The sequence below is a fragment of the Chelmon rostratus genome, chromosome 8, assembly GCF_017976325.1.
Source record: "Chelmon rostratus isolate fCheRos1 chromosome 8, fCheRos1.pri, whole genome shotgun sequence".
NCBI lineage: Eukaryota > Metazoa > Chordata > Actinopteri > Chaetodontiformes > Chaetodontidae > Chelmon > Chelmon rostratus.
In genome coordinates this window covers 13034068-13052661 of record NC_055665.1, presented here as the reverse complement: position 1 = coordinate 13052661, position 18594 = coordinate 13034068, and the positions used below count along the sequence as shown (strand labels likewise).

The 18594-nt window shown below is 39.8% G+C and overlaps 3 protein-coding genes across 4 annotated transcripts; 2 read left to right on the top strand and 1 right to left on the bottom strand.

Moving 5' to 3' along the window:
* The first annotated feature begins 626 nt into the window (after positions 1–626).
* On the top strand, positions 627–11508 carry nmt2 (N-myristoyltransferase 2). Of its 2 annotated transcripts, XR_006007049.1 has the most exons (13): positions 627–813; positions 1313–1430; positions 5234–5375; positions 5941–6059; positions 6377–6468; positions 6595–6711; positions 6819–6989; positions 7123–7231; positions 7334–7504; positions 7597–7764; positions 8004–8141; positions 8681–8881; positions 10185–11508. XR_006007049.1 is itself a non-coding variant. In XM_041942937.1 (12 exons), exons 1-12 carry the CDS (start codon positions 701–703, stop codon positions 8699–8701), a joined length of 1479 nt encoding a protein of 492 aa, XP_041798871.1. In that variant the 5' UTR covers positions 627–700; the 3' UTR covers positions 8702–9387. The 2 variants fall into 2 exon arrangements, 1 of the variants encoding a protein (XP_041798871.1); XM_041942937.1 differs by lacking the exon at positions 10185–11508 and having other exon boundaries at positions 8681–9387.
* rpp38 (ribonuclease P/MRP 38 subunit) lies at positions 10031–14544 on the bottom strand. Its single transcript, XM_041942938.1, has 2 exons — positions 14460–14544; positions 10031–13547 (listed from the first exon to the last, which is right to left on the bottom strand). Exon 2 carries the CDS (start codon positions 13538–13540, stop codon positions 12725–12727), a length of 816 nt encoding a protein of 271 aa, XP_041798872.1. The 5' UTR covers positions 13541–13547; positions 14460–14544; the 3' UTR covers positions 10031–12724.
* Positions 14545–15271: 727 nt separating this feature from the next.
* acbd7 (acyl-CoA binding domain containing 7) lies at positions 15272–18294 on the top strand. The gene is made up of 4 exons (XM_041942557.1): positions 15272–15392; positions 16207–16324; positions 16417–16479; positions 17785–18294. The coding sequence occupies exons 1-4, from the start codon at positions 15384–15386 to the stop codon at positions 17856–17858; spliced, it is 264 nt and encodes an 87-aa protein (XP_041798491.1). The 5' UTR covers positions 15272–15383; the 3' UTR covers positions 17859–18294.
* Positions 18295–18594: the final 300 nt, after the last annotated feature.

The window sequence follows — 18594 nt, the reverse complement described above, 5'->3', positions numbered from 1 at the left end:
TAGTCAGATAGCCTAAAAGTTATATGTAACTTAGACGCCTTATTGGAGTAGTTCCCACCTCTGTTTAAGTCATTTATGTCACATTTCATTCATGCTGGGGCCTATTGTTGTTATCCGTGTATGTTGTACTTCATACCATGCAAGCATGGCCTTGAGTTTAGAAAAATGTACATTGGCAATGCTATGGTGAGCAAACCAGCATTTGCTTCTGTTATTTGCACATAGTCCCATTATTGAAGAAACTAAAATACTAAAATATCAGTTAATTTTTTTTTTTAGAATAATGCTGGATTACCATCCTGGAGGAGCAGGCATCATGTGCATCAGTTGTCTTTTTTTTAATTTGATTCATTGCAAATTTTCAAGACCTGTCCTTTCTTGCAGAGGGGTCCTGTATACCTATATTGTTTAAATTCTGATGACATGGTGCATATGGCTAAATAGATTTGTGTTAAATCAAACTGCCACAAATCGGGGATACTGTGAGTAGAGTGCTCTGTTTGTTATAAAATTAGACAAGAGTTAAATTTGGGTAACAATGAACTGTATTTCACGATGACAGGTAGGAGAGGAACTCTGTTTTCCCTCTTTTGGCCTCTAGGCGGTGCGGTTTCTTTCGGCATTTTCTTTGTTTTTCCATCTCTCGCTCGTTGCCCGTGATCTCTATCATACGGTGGCTGGCAATTTTTTAAAACATTTTATGATGGCGGAGGACAGTGAATCCGCGGCCAGTCAGCAGAGCCTGGAGCTGGACGACCAGGATACCTGCGGGATAGACGGAGACAACGAAGAGGAGAATGAGCATATGCAGGGGTGAGGATGGCCTGTCCAGTCCGGTTGGGAAACGCAGTAACGTTATTTCAGGCAGCCTGTTTGTGCGCTGCCTGTCTATGTGTGTGCTCGGTCGGGAATAGCTAGCGCAGTTAGCTATCGTTAGCCGACACAAACCCAGCCAGGCTGTTTGCTACAAGGCCGTCAATTCAAGCTAGTAACCACAGTAGAAGTGCTGATTTGAAATGTCAATAGCATTTGCATTTTTGTCGTTTTAATCGTGTGTCGGTACACGTACAAAATTGTACCCCAGCTAGCATCCTGGCTGAATGGCATGATGACAGCCAGCCGTTCAGACAAACCGTTAGTTAGCTAATGTTAGGTTAGCTCAGCTGTCAGTCGTTGCTATGGTAGCTAACGTTAGCTTTCTGCTGCTCTGGTTGTGTGTGTGTGTGTGTTTGTGTGTCGAGAGTGAAATGTGAGTCGAACAAAGTCAGCCCCTGTTCAGTGATGTGTTTTGCGTTTGTGTCTGTATCTGTAGGAGTCCTGGGGGAGATATGGGGGCCAAGAGGAAGAAGAAGAAGCAGAAGAGGAAGAAAGAAAAGCCAAGCTCGGGGGGAGCCAAGTCTGACTCTGCCTCTGACTCTCAGGAGATCAAGGTGCGATTTTGACCCATTGCAATGTGCACAGACGCTTTCAATGCATGGGGCTAAAATGCAAAGCTATAAGCCACTACCCTAATGGAGCCAGGTTGGTGGTAAACAGGCTAATTGAAGTAAGTGAGGTGAAACGCAGAATATTTCTTTTGCACAAAAGCAATCCAAGAAAATCCTATTTGGCTGCCATCAATGTGAATGGGTCAATAGGGGTTATCCAACCTTCACCTAGACTTAGCTCATAGCCTTTAATAACCCTTACAGTTACAGAGACAGCCGTAATTAAATTTAGTGGCTTCTAGTGAAACCAACTGTGAAACACTGAGTGCATTTTCATGAACATTAACATTCCTGTCAACATTGGGATTTGAAAATAAGGGAAATTCGCTGGCGCCTCATCCTTGGCCATCCCGCCATCCATACCACTGTCCACATTTAGACAAGGCTACACACAGTGAATCACTTGCTTTTAAATATCAGAGCAACAAGAATTGGGTTAACTAGTTCCTGCATCAAGTACGTGACTAAAATTAGGTGGTCAGCATCAGATACTTGGTTGAAAGTGAAATTTTAAAATTGACGTACACATATACCCCCTTCAACATAAACAACAACAAAAAACATGCTAAAAAGAAAAATCCCAGCCCAAATAAAAATCATTGCTGCAATATGTAAAAATGTAGTTGAAAGAAAAACAAAAATAAAAATATTAATAGTAAAAATATTAAGAATAATAAAAAGAAACAAATAAATACTACATACAGAGAGTAATCAGCCAGCTCCTTTGAGGGACAAGCAGGTGAATCAAAGTTTCAGCAGGAAAGAATGTAAAGGCCCAAATGTCAATGTAGGAACCTGCAGGCCAGACCACAGAAGCAAACAACACTTTTTGGTAAAAAATAAATGAATTATTAACAGAAATTTGGTGTTTTTATCAAGAAGACACCCAGAGTACGGTTTAACAAGTAAAAAGAAGTCAGAACCTTTTTCCAAAATGTCTGGATACAATCACGTGACCAAAACATGATTAATAAATGTACCTTTGTGTGTTATAGCAGAGGTCTGAGCTGTTAGGGAAAATGTTGTGGAGGTGAATAGGTGCAAAATAGATCAGATGAAAATTTTTATTTTATTTTATTCATGTGTAGAAATAGAAGTACATTTCAGAAAGATGCCATAAAAAATACTTGTTCCAGTCTTCAGGGCTAAATGTTCACACGCGGCTTCAGGGAACCTTAACCGGAAGAATCAGAGTTCAGAAGCAAAGCATAAATCTCTGGAAAAATTCAAAAAATTCCAGCTCTGACAGTTTGATGCGGATCCCTTTACAGGGAGTCTATAAAGTGACGAATTTGGACATATTTAAAAAGATGTTCAATGAATGTTAAAATGTTGAATGTTAAAATCAGTCCTAATTTGCACAAATGACTTTAAGGAGTCAGAGACCAACAAAACTTCTTGAAAAATTCTAATGGAAGACATTTCACGTTTGGCATTGCCTGGATCGCAGCCTAAACTTCCTCTGGTGTGAAAGCAACATTTAAACTGGGGAAATCCTCCACTATTATCGTAGGTAAAGAGATACTACTTAGATTAGAGGCAATGCTAGCATCAGTCTTCTTTGAACTGTAAAGAGATTTATAAAAATCTTGAAAAAAGTATGATTTGTAGTCAGTAGATCACATGATACACTGCTACATGGTGTTTTTATCATGTTAATTGAGCAATCATTGTTCTGATTTTGCAGTTGATAGGCAAGCAAGCGACTCAACTCATTACCGAATTCATAGCATTTCTTTAGTAAAAAGTAACAAGTGATGTAAAGTAGTAGCTTCTGAATGGGACAAGTTTGGTCTTGGCAGTCACTAGTCTCAAGATTTGTCCGTCACCATTCATATATCAATCCAGTGGCTGTGCAGAAGTTGTTAAGGACAGTAGATGACCTTGGATTTGATATGTTTGCGGAGGACGGTTTCTCCAAAGAGGTGTTCGTTATGCAATTAAAATCACCAGCTAAGAAGCCCAAGCCTTTGCAATAATGATTATACATTCAAATCATTTGTGACATGAAATGGGGTGAGTCATAGTTTGGGGTATAAACATTAAGAATATATATAATTTTTAAGGATCAAACCCGTAATAAGGATGAATCTCACCTCTGAATCCTGTTCTTCATATTCCAAAATGAAAGCAAGGTTCTTATTTATGGGAATGGCTGTACCTTTTTTTATTCTGTGAATGGGAAGAGAAGTAAACTCTGGCTTCCCAGTCTCCCCTAAGATTCAAATGCTCTGAATCAGATAATCTAATCTAATAATTTTCTCTCATTCTTGTGGCTGACCAAATGCTAAATGTAATGGACAGAGTAAAATATTTGGGATCATATCATCAGGAATGATCTATTTGTTGATGATGATGATGTGTAGTGCCAGTGTTGCAAACTGTATGCACAAGTAAATATATACTAATATACCCACTGTACTCTAGTCTATACAGCCCTGTGGTGATTTTACTTCACTTAAAATCTGCTCCGAAGTTGTTTGGTCGCATAGCTCTGGAGTGCTAGCTACGTCACGCTGGTCCGCATTAGCAACATATGTGGCCACGGGTTGAGCGTCTTCTTCTTACCGGCCTGATGGCCAGTATTGTTGGAGCCTGGAGCGGAGCAGAATCTGAAGCGGCCATTGGGCTATTGTGATTTTGAGAGAGACTATTAATGAGACAGTTGGTAGGAGAGGGTGATTCTAAAATGGATGGAGCGCTAGTATAAATACAGTCATTGGTGGTGCCAGTTTCTGCACCTCTTGGGTGCACTTATGCTTGGCAGATTTGTCGTGCTGGATCACATCGGTTTTCCCTCTGTGTGATAAACTTAATTCCATGTGGCATATTTTACTTTTAGACTTTCTGGCAGGTACTTCATCCCACTCATGTCTGTCCTTCTTCTCCTCCTTCTACTCCCCCTCCTCCTCCGTTGCCTTCTTCTTGTCCTTCCTTCTCTTCTATTGGTGGGTGCCGTTTGAGTGAATGGCTTCTCGTGACTACATGTTAGAGCTACTGCCAGCTGGTAAAGCTGTAAAATATGGGAGAATGCCAGGAAAAAAAACGAAAGGGCTGACAGGTCTGCATTACTTTTAGTTATGTTTTACCCTTGTACACATCATATCCCAGTTATACAAGCCAGGCCAAGCATTTATCTTGGTTTTGAGAAACATGAATACTGTCTGCTACCTGGAGCACACCAGTAAACCTTATATATACAGTACCTTATCCAGCTCTTTGATCACCGTCTGTCATATGAACAGGTGCTTGCTCCTTCGAGTTATGTCAGTAGTTAGTCATCTGGTGATCTGCGCACTGGAATGAAAGTGACAGCAGTTTTAGAGGATAAACTTAGATTGTTGCTCTTGTCTTTATTTTCTACTGATAAGATTAAAGCAAAGAAAGCAGAATGGTGAGTGGATTGGTAAAATGACACATCTGGATCTACATGTGTTGCAAAATCTGGACACTAAAACACCAGGGACAAATACCACAGACGACAGACTCCAGCAACTGTGGCAACGAGAGACAAAAACTGCACCATTACAACTTACTAGGAATACTACAAATGCAAAAAAAAAAAAACAACCCACGAGCCTCCACTATCAGAAATCTGGATACTGGTAAAGTCACTCACAGGGTTACTGTGTGCATGTGAACAGACTCACAATAACAGTGTATGCCAGAGGCATGTGCTTATATACAGTTGTGGAAATGGGTGTTTTGTGTTCTGATTTGTGTTCACGTCCCTTCTCTATATGTAGAATCCTGGCTTGCCCATTCAGAAGCTGCAGGACATCCAAAGAGCCATGGAGCTACTGTCCTGCCAGGGTCCAGCAAAGAACATCGATGAGGCAGCCAAGCACAAGTACCAGTTCTGGGACACCCAGCCCGTGCCGAAGCTAAGTAAGTGCCTACTTTACTGTCAGTGAGCAAGAGCATTGTTTATTTAGTCTATATGAAGTGTATTTGAATTGTGCTGCAAAAAATAATCTGCATCCCAAACTCAAACATTACGATGTCAGCTGTTAACAAAAGCTTGATCATCTTTCTTGTTTCTGTGCATCAGTGCCATCTACTGGATTTATTTCATCACCGTCTGTGCTGCTCAAAGCCAAGTGTCCCAAAAACATGTCAGCTGTGAAGTTCAGTCGGGGGTCCAGGCATGCTTAGTGGCTTTAGATTAAGCTGTTTCCATGACAACTGTTGGCCAAAGATCAGGTCTGCACAGGAGGGCTAGTGCCATGTGCCTGCCTGGTCAACACAGGACCAACAGAAGCAGATTTTAGAAGTATAACAGTCAGCAGTTTTGTGGTTTACAGTTTAAAAAGAAGACAATTCATTTTGGTGATGGTGATGGGTTCAGTTTTACCTGAGCACAGTGCAAGAACGGGACATTTACAGGTCCACTGGAATGTGGTGATGGGAAAATAGTTTCATGTCTCTGATAAGAGCTGTGCTATTTTTGCAGATGAGGTGGTGACGAGTCATGGGCCGATAGAAGCAGACAAAGAAAACATCAGACAGGAGCCATATTCCTTACCTCAAGGATTTATGTGGGACACTCTGGATCTCAGCAACGCAGATGTAGTAAGTGCAGTGTTTGTCTCAGACACAATAAATTCATTAGAGATGCAGCTAATTAATCTCCTGATTAGTTCTTTGGGCTGTGAAACATCAGAAAACAGTGAAACATGCCCGTTGCAGTGTCTCAGACGTGACATCATCAAATATCTTGTTTTGTCCAAAACCCAAAAATATATCTAATTTAATATTTTGTAAGACCAAGTGAGGGATTCTTGCAATTAATAGATCAACCAATGAATTCATTGACTAATGACCTCAGCTCTAAAATACATTTTGTGGAAACGATACTCAAAAGATGTTGTTGGCTGTGTCTTTTTCAGCTGAAGGAGTTGTACACATTGTTAAATGAGAACTACGTGGAGGATGACGACAACATGTTCAGATTTGATTATTCACCAAACTTTCTCAAATGGTGAGCGTTCAGTTCTGCCGCTGTTCTTGTTCATTACTTATCTGATGATTAATCAACTGTTCATCTAATATGTATGTACAGTTTTCAGGTGTCTGCTCACTCACCATGCATTTCCTCTTATCTCAGGGCTCTGCGTCCACCTGGCTGGCTACCACAGTGGCATTGTGGAGTGAGAGTGTCCTCAAATAAGAAGCTTGTTGGCTTCATCAGTGCCATTCCTGCAGATATACGCATCTATGAAACGTAAGCACTCACAACGATCACGCATTTGGCTCAGAGCAGTGATATGAGTCAATAGAAACGCTTTTACTGGAATGCACAAGTCGTCTTCTTTCCTTCTGTTGCTCCAGACTGAAGAGGATGGTTGAAATCAACTTCCTGTGTGTCCATAAGAAGCTGCGTTCAAAGCGCGTTGCTCCAGTGCTAATCAGAGAGATCACACGGAGGGTGAATTTAGAAGGAATATTTCAGGCAGTATACACAGCAGGAGTGGTACTGCCTAAACCTGTGTCCACATGCAGGTATGCTATGTAGTATTCAGATGTGAAACGCGTAGGACATGGTGTCAGAGTCATTTTAAAACAATACTCTTTTAAAACAATACTTTTAACTTGTCTTTATTTCTTTTTTTCATCTTTTCTCTGTCGATGTCAGGTATTGGCATCGTTCTTTGAACCCCAGGAAGCTTGTGGAAGTTAAATTCTCCCACCTGAGCAGAAACATGACCCTGCAAAGAACCATGAAACTCTACAGACTACCAGATGTAAACACTTACGCCTGTCAGTCCTGGATATCTATTCACAATTCTTATGAATGATAGGAACTTAGACGGACCTTTTCCTCTTGCTCTCTGCACCCCAAATAGAGCACCAAGACCCCAGGTCTGCGGCCGATGGAGAGGCGTGACATCCGCCAGGTCACCGAGCTGCTACAGAAGTACCTGAGACGTTTCCATCTTGCACCATCTATGGGAGAAGAGGAGGTTGCTCACTGGTTCTTGCCACAGGACACCATAATTGACACATATGTAGTAGAGGTATCTGGAATCAGTTTCCATCCTCAAGATACTCATGGCCTGTCTGTCGATTCTTCTGCTGAAACAGTTGTTGTGCTTCTCTCTCTTCTCAGGGCGCTGGCGGTGTACTGACAGACTTCGCTAGTTTCTACACTCTGCCCTCGACTGTGATGCACCACCCTCTCCACAGGAGCCTGAAGGCTGCTTATTCTTTCTACAATGTTCATACACAAACCCCACTACTGGACTTAATGAATGATGCACTCATCCTGGCCAAACTGGTAATGTTACCCTCTGTGTAGAAGTATTGTAAAATACATGCCACTACCACTTAATTAAACTGTTTATGGTACTATCAGTTGTTAAAGAGGCTGAAAGAGCTGCAAATACAGGAAAAAAGTGCCTCAGTGAATACATTATACATTACTAAAGTCAGACAAAACTTTTCATTGATTCTCCTGCTACTGTGGAATTCATCATGGTATTTAGTTTGTGACTTATTTTTCTGTGTGTTTAACAGAAAGGTTTTGATGTGTTCAATGCCTTGGATCTAATGGAGAATAAGGTGTTCCTGGAGAAGCTCAAGTTTGGCATAGGAGATGGAAATCTGCAGTATTACCTCTACAACTGGAAATGTCCCCCAATGGACCCTGATAAGGTCAGCAGCATGATGTGTCTGAGCTAATGATCAACTATTAGTATATTTCAAAGGCTAGTGTTGAGACCCAAATTAATCAAATTAAGTCAACTAGCATGCTGTAGTCAAGGGGATTAGTAGTAGCCCACAAAGGTTTAGTTGTGAGAAAACATCAGCTTTGATACACTGAAAAAAGGCTATTTGAGGAGTAATGATATTAGCTGCGGTGTATATTTGTAGAATGACTTAAATAGTGTGTAAATCAGTTGCTAGAAAACATCTGTAGCACTGTCCAGTCAAAAGTAATTGTCTATTTTAACAGGAAGTTACTGTAGCATCACAAGCTAATAATAATAAACTTTATTTGTGTAGCATTTTTCGTACAGGAATTGCAGCTCAAAGTGCTTTACAAGAAAGAAATCACATGCACCAAGTGATACCAGATAGTTTGCATGAATATTTATTTACAACTTATCAATAAACAGTTTGTAAAATGTTTTAAATGTCTGTATTCTTTTAGTCCAAATTTCTCTAACAGGAGGTTATGCTCTGTTTTTCAGGTTGGCCTCGTCCTTCAGTAGCAGGTCTCTTCATGGCTGCTACACAAACACTGATCAGGAGGTCGTCAGCGACCTCTGCCTATTCCTTACCTGGACATACAGGTAGCCCAAGCTAGACAATGAGAACTACAACAGTAAAAGCAACCGGGAGACTGGGAGGCGGTTCACCCGTCATCAAGAACATTCTCAGTTCACCTGGAGGTGAAAACTCTTAAAATCATCAACATCCTGAATGTGAAGTCATGCTATGCCTGAGATACTCATACAGTACAACGCTCCTGACATGCACACTCACATTTAAAACAGTTTGACATACAAGAGGATGCCTTGACATTGTGAATTTTGTTTAGTTCTTCTTCCTCAGCAGACACCTCGTTGCAAGGGTCTGGCATGTCATTTAATTTTGCTGACATTGAATTATGTAAATGATAATCAACAAGTAAATATGACCATGATACAAAACTGCACACTCGCAGTAATAAGAGGGTCCTAAAGGCAGTTGAGGAGTTGTTATTCTCGTCCCGTCTCATATCCTTGTGGTCAGAAGTTTCTCTGCTGGCTGTTTTGGGCCTCAGTAGAATTAGAAATGCTAAGAACGTATTTCTGTAGTAGCTGACATATAAAGACAGAAACTTGTTCCCGCAAGCATTCTGGAGAAAATTTTGATCTTAACTTCTAAATAATACATTCACACACACACACACACACACACACACAAAAAAAGGATATCTCCATGGAAGGACTCATCCAACTGGTGCATTGATATACATGTTTTTTTGTTTTGTTTTGTTTTTTTTGTTAAGAATATATAGCTACCTGTACATTTAAAGCCAGATCATATTTATTCCTGTAGTGTGAGTTTGGGGTTTGGGAGGGCTGATCCAAAGTATTTTCCTCATAAGTAGTGTAGATGTCACTGAGTTTGTTCAGATGTGGGATTATGTGGTTTTTGATAAAGAATGTATTGCATCAATGAAGCACAATTTTTTGAGTTCCTAAAGAAGCAAAAGGGTCTTTTTTTTTTCCTTCTTCTTTTTTTAAAGGGTCAGATTTCAAAACAGATGGGTTGCAGTAGATACTCTACTACCATACTTTTCATAATGGATGTGAGTTGTTCTCGCGTTACAAACCTGACTCAAGTAGTTCGAGTTGGTATTTTAATTGGAACATTTAAACCACGTTGTTATATTCACGTATTTGCTCATGCAGATGTTTGGAGTAACAAATACAGCTTAGGGTTGTCTACATGTGAATGACAGTTAATTTAGAGGCAAGAGTAACTGTAAGTGAAAAATGTAAGGATGCACAAGCAGGACAATTTAAAACGGTTTCAGAATAGTTTAGGTTTCTGTCTAGAGGGTTTTATCGCGTAACAATGGCATACTTACTTTGAAAGAGTAATGTTGTCACTTAAGTCACGTTTAAAGCATCCACGGTCAGTTTTCTTTTCTTAATTTTGTCATTGCCACACAGAGAAACTACCACCAATTACTTTCTCTTGCAGAGCCGTGAATAGGATGTCCCTGTAAAGCAGCTGATTGGCCAGAAGTGCAACTGTGGGCTTGTAAACATTTCTTTTATTAATACACATATAAGCATCAGTTTTCTCACCTGATGTGTCATCAGAAATCAAACTCTCAGCTAAATACAACAAAGAGAATTGAGCACAACATTGAGTGTCTGGTGAATAATTTAGCATTAGCATGTATTCGCAGTACAGTGGCTGAATAAACAAAAGCCTGTATCAGTAACCGCATCAATTTGAAATTTGAGCTTTTCCTGTTTTTCCAGGTCCATTTTTATTGACTTCTCTGTATTTGTTTTTTTTTAATGGTACTGTATTTGTGTGTCTGAAAAACATACTGTGGGTCAATTTTATTGTGTTGTGCAGCTAAATGCGTGAAATTCTTTGAACATTTCTGATATTTATACTTGTACTTTGCAAAATGTCTTCAGGCATAATTCCTGTTCTGTTTCTTTCCAGTATTTCTCTAAAATGTCCAGTTAAATGGGAAACGTCAAAACTGATTTTTGAGGGTTTGGAGTATTTGGCATGTCCCTGTGCTCAGCTGAGCAGGGTGAGGATGGTTGATGCTGCTGCTGGTGTACTCAAAGGTTAAAAGTGTTTTAAAATAGTCTTTTTTGCTCTGAGTTTGTTACTTTGTGTTTGATGTTCCTGTGTGGCTCTGCATAAATTAAGAGGTAGAGGCAGCTGCCATTTTTGTTGTTCATCTTTCTGTATGTGGTGTAATTTTCTTCTCATCCCTTTATATCTTAGCAAGAAAAGGACAACCAACAGACAGCCAGTGCTTCAGGGTTTAAAGTTTTTTTTTTTTTTTTTTTTTAAACCATATTAAGGTCGAATGAGTTGTATTCACAAAGACAGATGTTGCTGGCATTAATTTAGCACTGAAACTGAGTTGTTGAGTCAACGGTGTGCCTCATGGATGTTGGTTGTGTCACAGATGTGTTGCCTGCAGCTGTTTGAATGAACTTTGAGCATGTCCGTTCTGCGGCCGTGATGATTTTAGCGTTGTTACTAGCCACACCCTTTAGTGAGAAAACCCGAAGTACCTGCCTTATTTCAAAGATTTTTTTTGTTTTTTAATTACAATTTTGGGGGTGGGGGGCGTACTTTTGAAATGACATACAGCTTTCTCTAACTGAAGAACAATATTTTTATTCAAATCCATTGTAAGCTGTGAAAAAGCTGAAGAACTTGTACCAGCATCATTTAGACATGACCCCATGCAAATAACAATCTGTTTCAACACACGTCAGCTATACCAGCATGGATATTTGATTGAATAAACTCACTTTAAAAAGGAACATGAGTATTGCACTTGTTTTTAACATGACGGGGAGCATATTTACCGTATATTAGTTTGAACTGTGACAATGTTAAATGGACTCGGCCCAAAAATGTTTTTAATTGGTTGAGGTCTGAAACTAATCCTTTTCTGCTGTTTTCAGCTTCAGTCGTATTTACCGAAGACTGACAAATGTGTCATCTCACACACATCCTTTAAAATCAGAAACACAAAATCAACTGCATCAGTTTAAATGTTCTATGTTGTGCCAGTTAATGGCCAATACAATTTGACTTCAATTTAAAGGGTCACCAGGGTCCTAACAAATGTCAACCAAGTTACTGTGAATCATGTAAACTTCCATGCCCTTCATGCAGCCACTGGTTTCATATCAGTATGAGGACAAAGATTTACTTGCTTTAGAGGGGTAGCTCATTCCAACAAATAATGTTGGAATGAGCCCCTTTGAAAGTCAATTGTCTGATTCTCTCATAGACAAAAATAAAAATTGACATGGTGTTATATTACAGGGCAGTAAGTAATGACTATATTCATTATCTAATAGGTAATAAATATAGCTGCTAATTGTTTTGTCTGTAAAATAAAATTAAAACTTAAAATATAAAAAATATTTCTCAGAGCCCAAAGTGACATCTTCAAATAATAACACTCCAAAACCCTCCCAAAAAGCAGCAAATCCTCACATGGAAAAGCTGAAAGCAATGTTAGTTCACTGTAATTAATTACATACATTTCTCAAGCAAGTTCTGAGTCATTGTAAATGTATTTGAAAGGTGTATTAAATGATTATAAACCAACAACTGCAATGCATTCACAAAACTAAAATCTGGGATATGCTAAGTTTATGTAAATGTAATGAAACAGTGGATCCCAACATGCGGGCAGTGCGGGATGGTTCCCAAGATAAATCTGAGGCTTCACACGAAGAATGCATTCCTGTTCTACAAAACTGATCATTTTTTCTGACTTTGAAATATTTTCACCTCTATAGGCCTCTTAAAATTCTTCAAATGAAACAACCTGGGAGGATATGACACATGTCCACACTAAATGCCATAATGTGTGACAAAGGAGTCACAAGTCACAACTCTACCTCATTAATTGCCCAAAAGCCAAAAGAATATTGGAAACCACTGGACATGCAACATGGAAAAATATAAGAATGGTCCTTTTAATATCTGGACAGTGGTTCAGCTTATTTGGCTGGCTATGATTACATCTTTCTTTTTTTCTTTCCAGTGTTAGCAACAATTTTCTTCACATTGAGAGGTTGCAGAGTGCAGGAGGAGGCCAACTCTGTGACCTCCTCAGATTCAGTCTCAAGCTTCCTTTTCTGGGCCTTCCTCTCAGCAGTTTCCTCCTCCTCTTCCATGCCAGCAGGGTCTTCAGGTGTTACGCTGGGTTCTGCACCTTGTAGCCATGCAACACCCAGTGAAGGCACCCTGGGTGTAATGGCGTCAACAGTGTCAGTGAACAACTCGTCGTCTTTGGAGGCACACTGTCTGAACCCCAGCGCAAGGACACTTTTCAGCCCCAGCGGCTCCGACACGCTTTGGCTCAGCCGTGGCACCTGGCAGGCCGGCACACCTCTCGTTGCACTCAGCGCTACCAGGTGATCGGTCATGTGTTTCGGCTTGACGGACTTGCACACAAGCAACAGTTTGAGCTCGTTCCTCTCCAAAGCTTTGGTGACCTCATTGATGCCAATGGCCAGCTGTCTTCTGGCTCCCACATCTGTCCAGCCGTTTTGGGGAGAATCCTGCACCTGTGCATCCGGTCTCACCTGGGAACCAGGTTCTAATGTGGCAGCAGGTTTCTGGTCTTTCTTTTTCTTCCATGGGCGAAACACTTTCACCTCTTTCTTCTGAAGACCTGTGGTAACCAGCTTGTCCTTTATGGTTTTCAGGATGAAATGCATGTCTTCTTGGGGAAGTGGGCTCCATTTTGGAGTGAATGGTGATGTGAAGGATGTCTTGGCTAGAATATGCCTTTTGATTTCCTTTTTAACAGGCTTTCCTGTAGTGGCCATTTCACATCTGAAATGAAGAAAACAAGTAGTAAACAAGAAATGCATTTACAGAACAACTACAGTAGAGCCCAAACAAACTATTCATCATTGTCAATAAGCAACAAGAATTCAAAATATAGACATCCCAAAAATATTTTACATAGTTTGCCCACTAGGGAGCAGTAACTACTTTATTTTTAAATTTTACTTTACTTGTGGAACACTAGGTTCTGAACAAACAGATTAAAGGGCATGCAGATAGGCAGATACAGTAAAGAGAAAAAATAAAAACAGTAATGAAACTAAATAACATTAAAAATAGATAAATTTAGGATTGGATAAATACAGAATTGGACAATAAATATAAATGAGGGGAAAAGGGCCAAGTTAAAGAAAGAACTTCTCTTTATTGATCAAATTAAAGGGTCCTTATCACAAATGTTTTGTGTAGATTTTACAAAAACAGTAATACAACTACAAATACTTAGCGTCAGTCCACAAATAGCCAGTATCAGTCGGGCCATGATGAAAAGGTTTAAACTGGGCAGCACAAATAATAATAATAACCTACTAACAATAGATTAGACTTTAGATAAGACTTTATTAATCTCACAATGGAGAAATTCACTGTTACAGAAGCTGCAAATAAAACAGAATAAATCGCCCAAAACGTTATAATTTAGCATTTACAGAATATAGCATTGTGACATTGTTTTGTGAGTGATTACTGGTGATTCCATGCGATATTTTAAGTGTAATGATTATCTCTCTAAAGAGGGAAATAAACATAAATCATGTGTTTAATGGTTAGAGAAGTTTTCCTTCAGTCTCACTCAAATTAAGTGTAGTTGTCTTTACTCGTCAACTGTAATAAAAACTCTGCACTTCTGCTCTAATATCCTCAACATTATGACAGTCAACAACATATCCAACACATTACCTGGTTCTTGGCACAGCAACAGCTTTAAAAATTGTTGTCCGTTCACAGCTGCTGCACAGCTACACGGGTGGACCACGGGGCGCCGCCATTTTGTTTGAATTGAAAGAACTTTATTTAAACACAAAAAATCCATAGCGCCGACCAGAGGTCAATGAGTAGTACACATGCTGCAGTTTGTTCACGGTACACGTGTGGCACGAATTATAACGGTGACACCGGAAACAACTAACGTGTAAATAACGATTTACTGAACCCCACTAAAGATTAAACATACTGTTTAGTTCAAGTACTTTTATTAAATGATTGAAGAAGTAGGCCTAGGTACTGTACGACACATTTACTCATTTACTGAGCGACACCAAAATGTCAGAATAGTCCATTCTTTTATTCATGATCTAATTTAAGTAAGAGCCTAATAATAGAAAAATGTATTTATACTATCAAAATCAAACCAAACTACTCATCATGCAGAAAATGTACATCTTATATACATTATGCCATTGGGTTATTAGAAACTGATGGTTTAATTATCTAAACGTGCTGTTAGAAAAAAATACATTATACATATTATTTATAAGAGAAACATGTTTTTGTGTGTAAATTCATAATCTAAACACGTACACAGCTCATAAAAATGTAGTGCAGTAAAAAGTATATATTACCCTCTGAAGTATGGATTTGAAATATTGCACTGAAACACTGAACTACAATACCAGTCATTTCCCAACATTATAACGGTGTGTGTGTGTGCGTGTGACAGGCAGCCAATCAGCTCTTCGGCAGCTCCCTGCGCCCTCCTCTGCAGGCCGCTCCTTGGCCGACAGTATTGCATTGATCAGCTGTGCTGCAATTACAGCTGCGAAGAACCGTCAAGCCGACAGCGAAAAACCAATTTCTCTGAACTGCGGTGCTGCGCGTGCGAACATGTCTCAGGTAAAATACTGATCGCTTTCCTTTTCGTTTTATTCAGCTGCATAACGGAGATGTAGGCGGAGATGTAGGAAACAGATGATCGCTATGAAATGAATAACGGCAGTAGCGGTGTGGGTGTTCATGCCATCTACTGTACGTGCTGTCATCCATCTTTGACAGTGTGGGATGGGTCGCTAAATGTAAGAAAGGCTCGATTAAACATGGGCGTATTCATCTTCCGACTCCGTGCTCCCTCTGATGTTGCAACTAACGGATTTCAAGCAGTTTACTTACAAAAGGAGGCACACATTATTATGCAGAACTATGAAAAGCAAACAGGATGTGGCTCCAGTTGAACTGACAAGATGAAAAATAGTTAACCGGCCCATGTAATTCTGGGGATTAAGATCTGGTGATTAATCTTTGCAGCCATTTAAAAGGTTTCAGGAACACTTAGATTTCAAGTTTAAAGTTTTTGTCGTCCTAAAGGGTTTTCCTGTGACCCATAATTATCTGTTCAAGCTCAGATCCTTTGTAAAGTAGATTATTCAAGTAGGCACAAAAGCACTAGACTCTTGAATAAAAGCCCATTGTTTGTCTCCATCTTGTGCAACAATAGGTTTCCTGGGGCTCTGCACCATGACTGGAATACTGTGCTCAGATAATAACTGATTAATATGCACATTCTCATCGTCTGTGATTACTCTCCCGCTGCAGCAAAAACCTTAGACCGACTGCTCACCCTGTGCAAACACAGGAACTATGCATGTTGAATAATTTAGCAGAAACACAAAGAGTGACGTGGCTGTTTCTTTCTTCTACCTTTGACCTACAGGCAGAGTTTGAGAAGGTGGCAGAGGATGTGAAGAAGGTGAAGACGAAGCCTTCGGACCAGGAGCTGCTGGACCTCTATGGCCTTTATAAGCAGGCCACCGTTGGAGACATTAACACTGGTATGAGGTGCTGCAGAAAAACACTTCACTACCATGCAAAGTTCCCTAAAGTCTCAACATTTCCTCCTCTCTGTGTGCTGTCACCACTGTAGATAGACCAGGAATGCTGGACTTAAAAGGAAAAGCCAAATGGGATGCCTGGAACTCAAGGAAAGGTAACAAATTTAAAATGCCTGTAAGTGTAACATGGACGGACAGGGTTTATCACCTGGCATCAGGTGTGATTTACTGCGTGATTCTAAACTACCAAAGACACCGACATTCTTATCAGGAAGAGTTTAAACACGGCTAAGGGTCTACAGCCATGGCAGCTGTACTTTGGCACAGTGGGACTTTGAGCTCAGTGCTAATGTCAGCATGCTACCGTGCTCACAGTGACATTAACATGCTGTTACACAGGAATGATGTTTTACTGTGTTTGCACGTCGTAGTTTAGCATGTTAGCATTTAAACAGTACTGAACACAAAATGCAGCTGATGGGGATGTTTTGTTGTTAGTTCTGCAGGTGTGTGTCATAGACTGTATAAAACATGGACGTAGTCTCTGTGACGTCACCCATAGGTTCGTGAGGAGCCATCGTGAACTCAGTGGCAGCGGCTCCGGCCGTCTTAGCAGTGCATTGCTCGGCCAAACTCCAAAATGGGCGAAGACGTGGAGCGTGGGCAGAGCTGAGACTGACTGAGTGAAGCCTGGTTGCTGAAACCTGGTGCCTAGCTGTCACTCAAAGCAGCCATCCCCATAATTATACAGAACTTTAGGCCTTAATATAATTCAAATGAGTGTGTCATACAAAGAAATCATTCCTGTGTAGTTGTCATGAATGGGGAAATCATTTATAGAGACCAGAACTGTTTTTTGTACCAGGCTGTAAACAAGTTTATTTCTGCTGTAAACTTTTTTAATATGGGGTTCTATGGGAATTGACTTGCATTCAGAGCCAGCCTCAAGTGGCCATTCGAGGAACTGTAGTTTTTGGCACTTGTGCATTGGATTTATTTTTCAGCCCCGTAGATTGCTGCTTGGTATGTGGCCATAAATTGGCCATTGGAACCATTGCAAATTGCAGTTTTTACCTGCGCGATGAAACATCAGAGGATTTATCCTAAGGTATTGTAATTTATCCGGAGAGGAACATGAATGCGTGGTCTGAATTTCATGGCAATTCTTCAGTTGAGGTAATTCAATCAAAACCCCAAACCTGCTGGTGGTACTAGAGTAGAAGTCAAGGGATCCCAAAGGTTTGTAGGATTCATCCTCTGGGAACCATTAATGTTTGTACTAAATTTAATGGAAATATTTCTACAACTATCAGATGAGTATCTAATAGTTTTAAAGTGGTGGACCAGCTAACAGACTGCTGTCTATAGTAAGAGCCATGCTGCTAGCATGGTTAAAAACAGCAACATGTTGATATTTTGTGTTTTTAATCCAAACACTTTGTGTTTACACACTCTTTCAGGAATGTCCAAGGACGATGCCATGTCAGCCTACATTGCACTTGGGAAGGAAATCATCAGCAAATATGGCATGTAGTGGATGAAATAAACAAAAAATTAATGCAATAATGACAACAGTCTACTAACTCGATTACTAAAAAAACGCTGCTTTCTATTTAACAAGTAGCCTTCTGCTTTCAGGGGCCATAATTATGCAGGATAAAATTGTGATTTTAAAATCTTTCGTGATTTCTTTTCATGGTTTGTCTTTTTTACATAGATTGTTCCATTTAATTTACACAATTGAACAACCTCTATGCATCCTTTAGGGTTAGAAATATAAAATTTGTTAATTGCTATTTTATCTCATTTATGTTGTTTATTGTTGTAATCCACATGTACACAGCAATATGCTGTGTACTTGTGCACTTTGATAAGTAGCTTAATTTCTAATCAAACAAGGGCAAACTAAATACTGTCAAATGTGAACCTATTGCACACATTTTAAAAATAAAACCTCTTTCTGAACTGTTCTTGTTTTGTTTTTTTGTTGTTATTCAGCCTACACTCATTGATATCAGTAGGGTGGACCAAACAATAGAAACACCTGTCAGTATCATGCAACGCAGTTCAACAGCAACACAAACTGCAGCCTCCAAAATGACCAATAGGTTAATTCAACACTGCAGAACTTGATGTATTAGGATACATTCATTTTAGTCGCTAGGAATACCTTATTAGCCAGCAACTGAGTGAATTTTTGCTCTCAATGTGTGGTTTGAACAGGAGGAATGATTACAGAAAGCAGAGCCTGTTTCAGTGTTTTCAGACAG

What these genes read in the sequence shown, in the direction of transcription:
- nmt2 (XM_041942937.1), top strand. Translation starts at nt 701, where the DNA reads ATGATGGCGGAGGACAGTGAATCCGCGGCCAGTCAGCAGAGCCTGGAG. An exon ending in GATATACGCATCTATGAAAC is followed by an intron (nt 6,712 to 6,818) that starts GTAAGCACTCAC and finishes CTGTTGCTCCAG; the next exon opens with ACTGAAGAGGATGGTTGAAA. An exon ending in AACTCTACAGACTACCAGAT is followed by an intron (nt 7,232 to 7,333) that starts GTAAACACTTAC and finishes CACCCCAAATAG; the next exon opens with AGCACCAAGACCCCAGGTCT.
- rpp38 (XM_041942938.1), bottom strand. Translation starts at nt 13,540, where the DNA reads ATGGCCACTACAGGAAAGCCTGTTAAAAAGGAAATCAAAAGGCATATT.
- acbd7 (XM_041942557.1), top strand. An exon ending in CGTTGGAGACATTAACACTG is followed by an intron (nt 16,325 to 16,416) that starts GTATGAGGTGCT and finishes TCACCACTGTAG; the next exon opens with ATAGACCAGGAATGCTGGAC. An exon ending in TGCCTGGAACTCAAGGAAAG is followed by an intron (nt 16,480 to 17,784) that starts GTAACAAATTTA and finishes ACACTCTTTCAG; the next exon opens with GAATGTCCAAGGACGATGCC.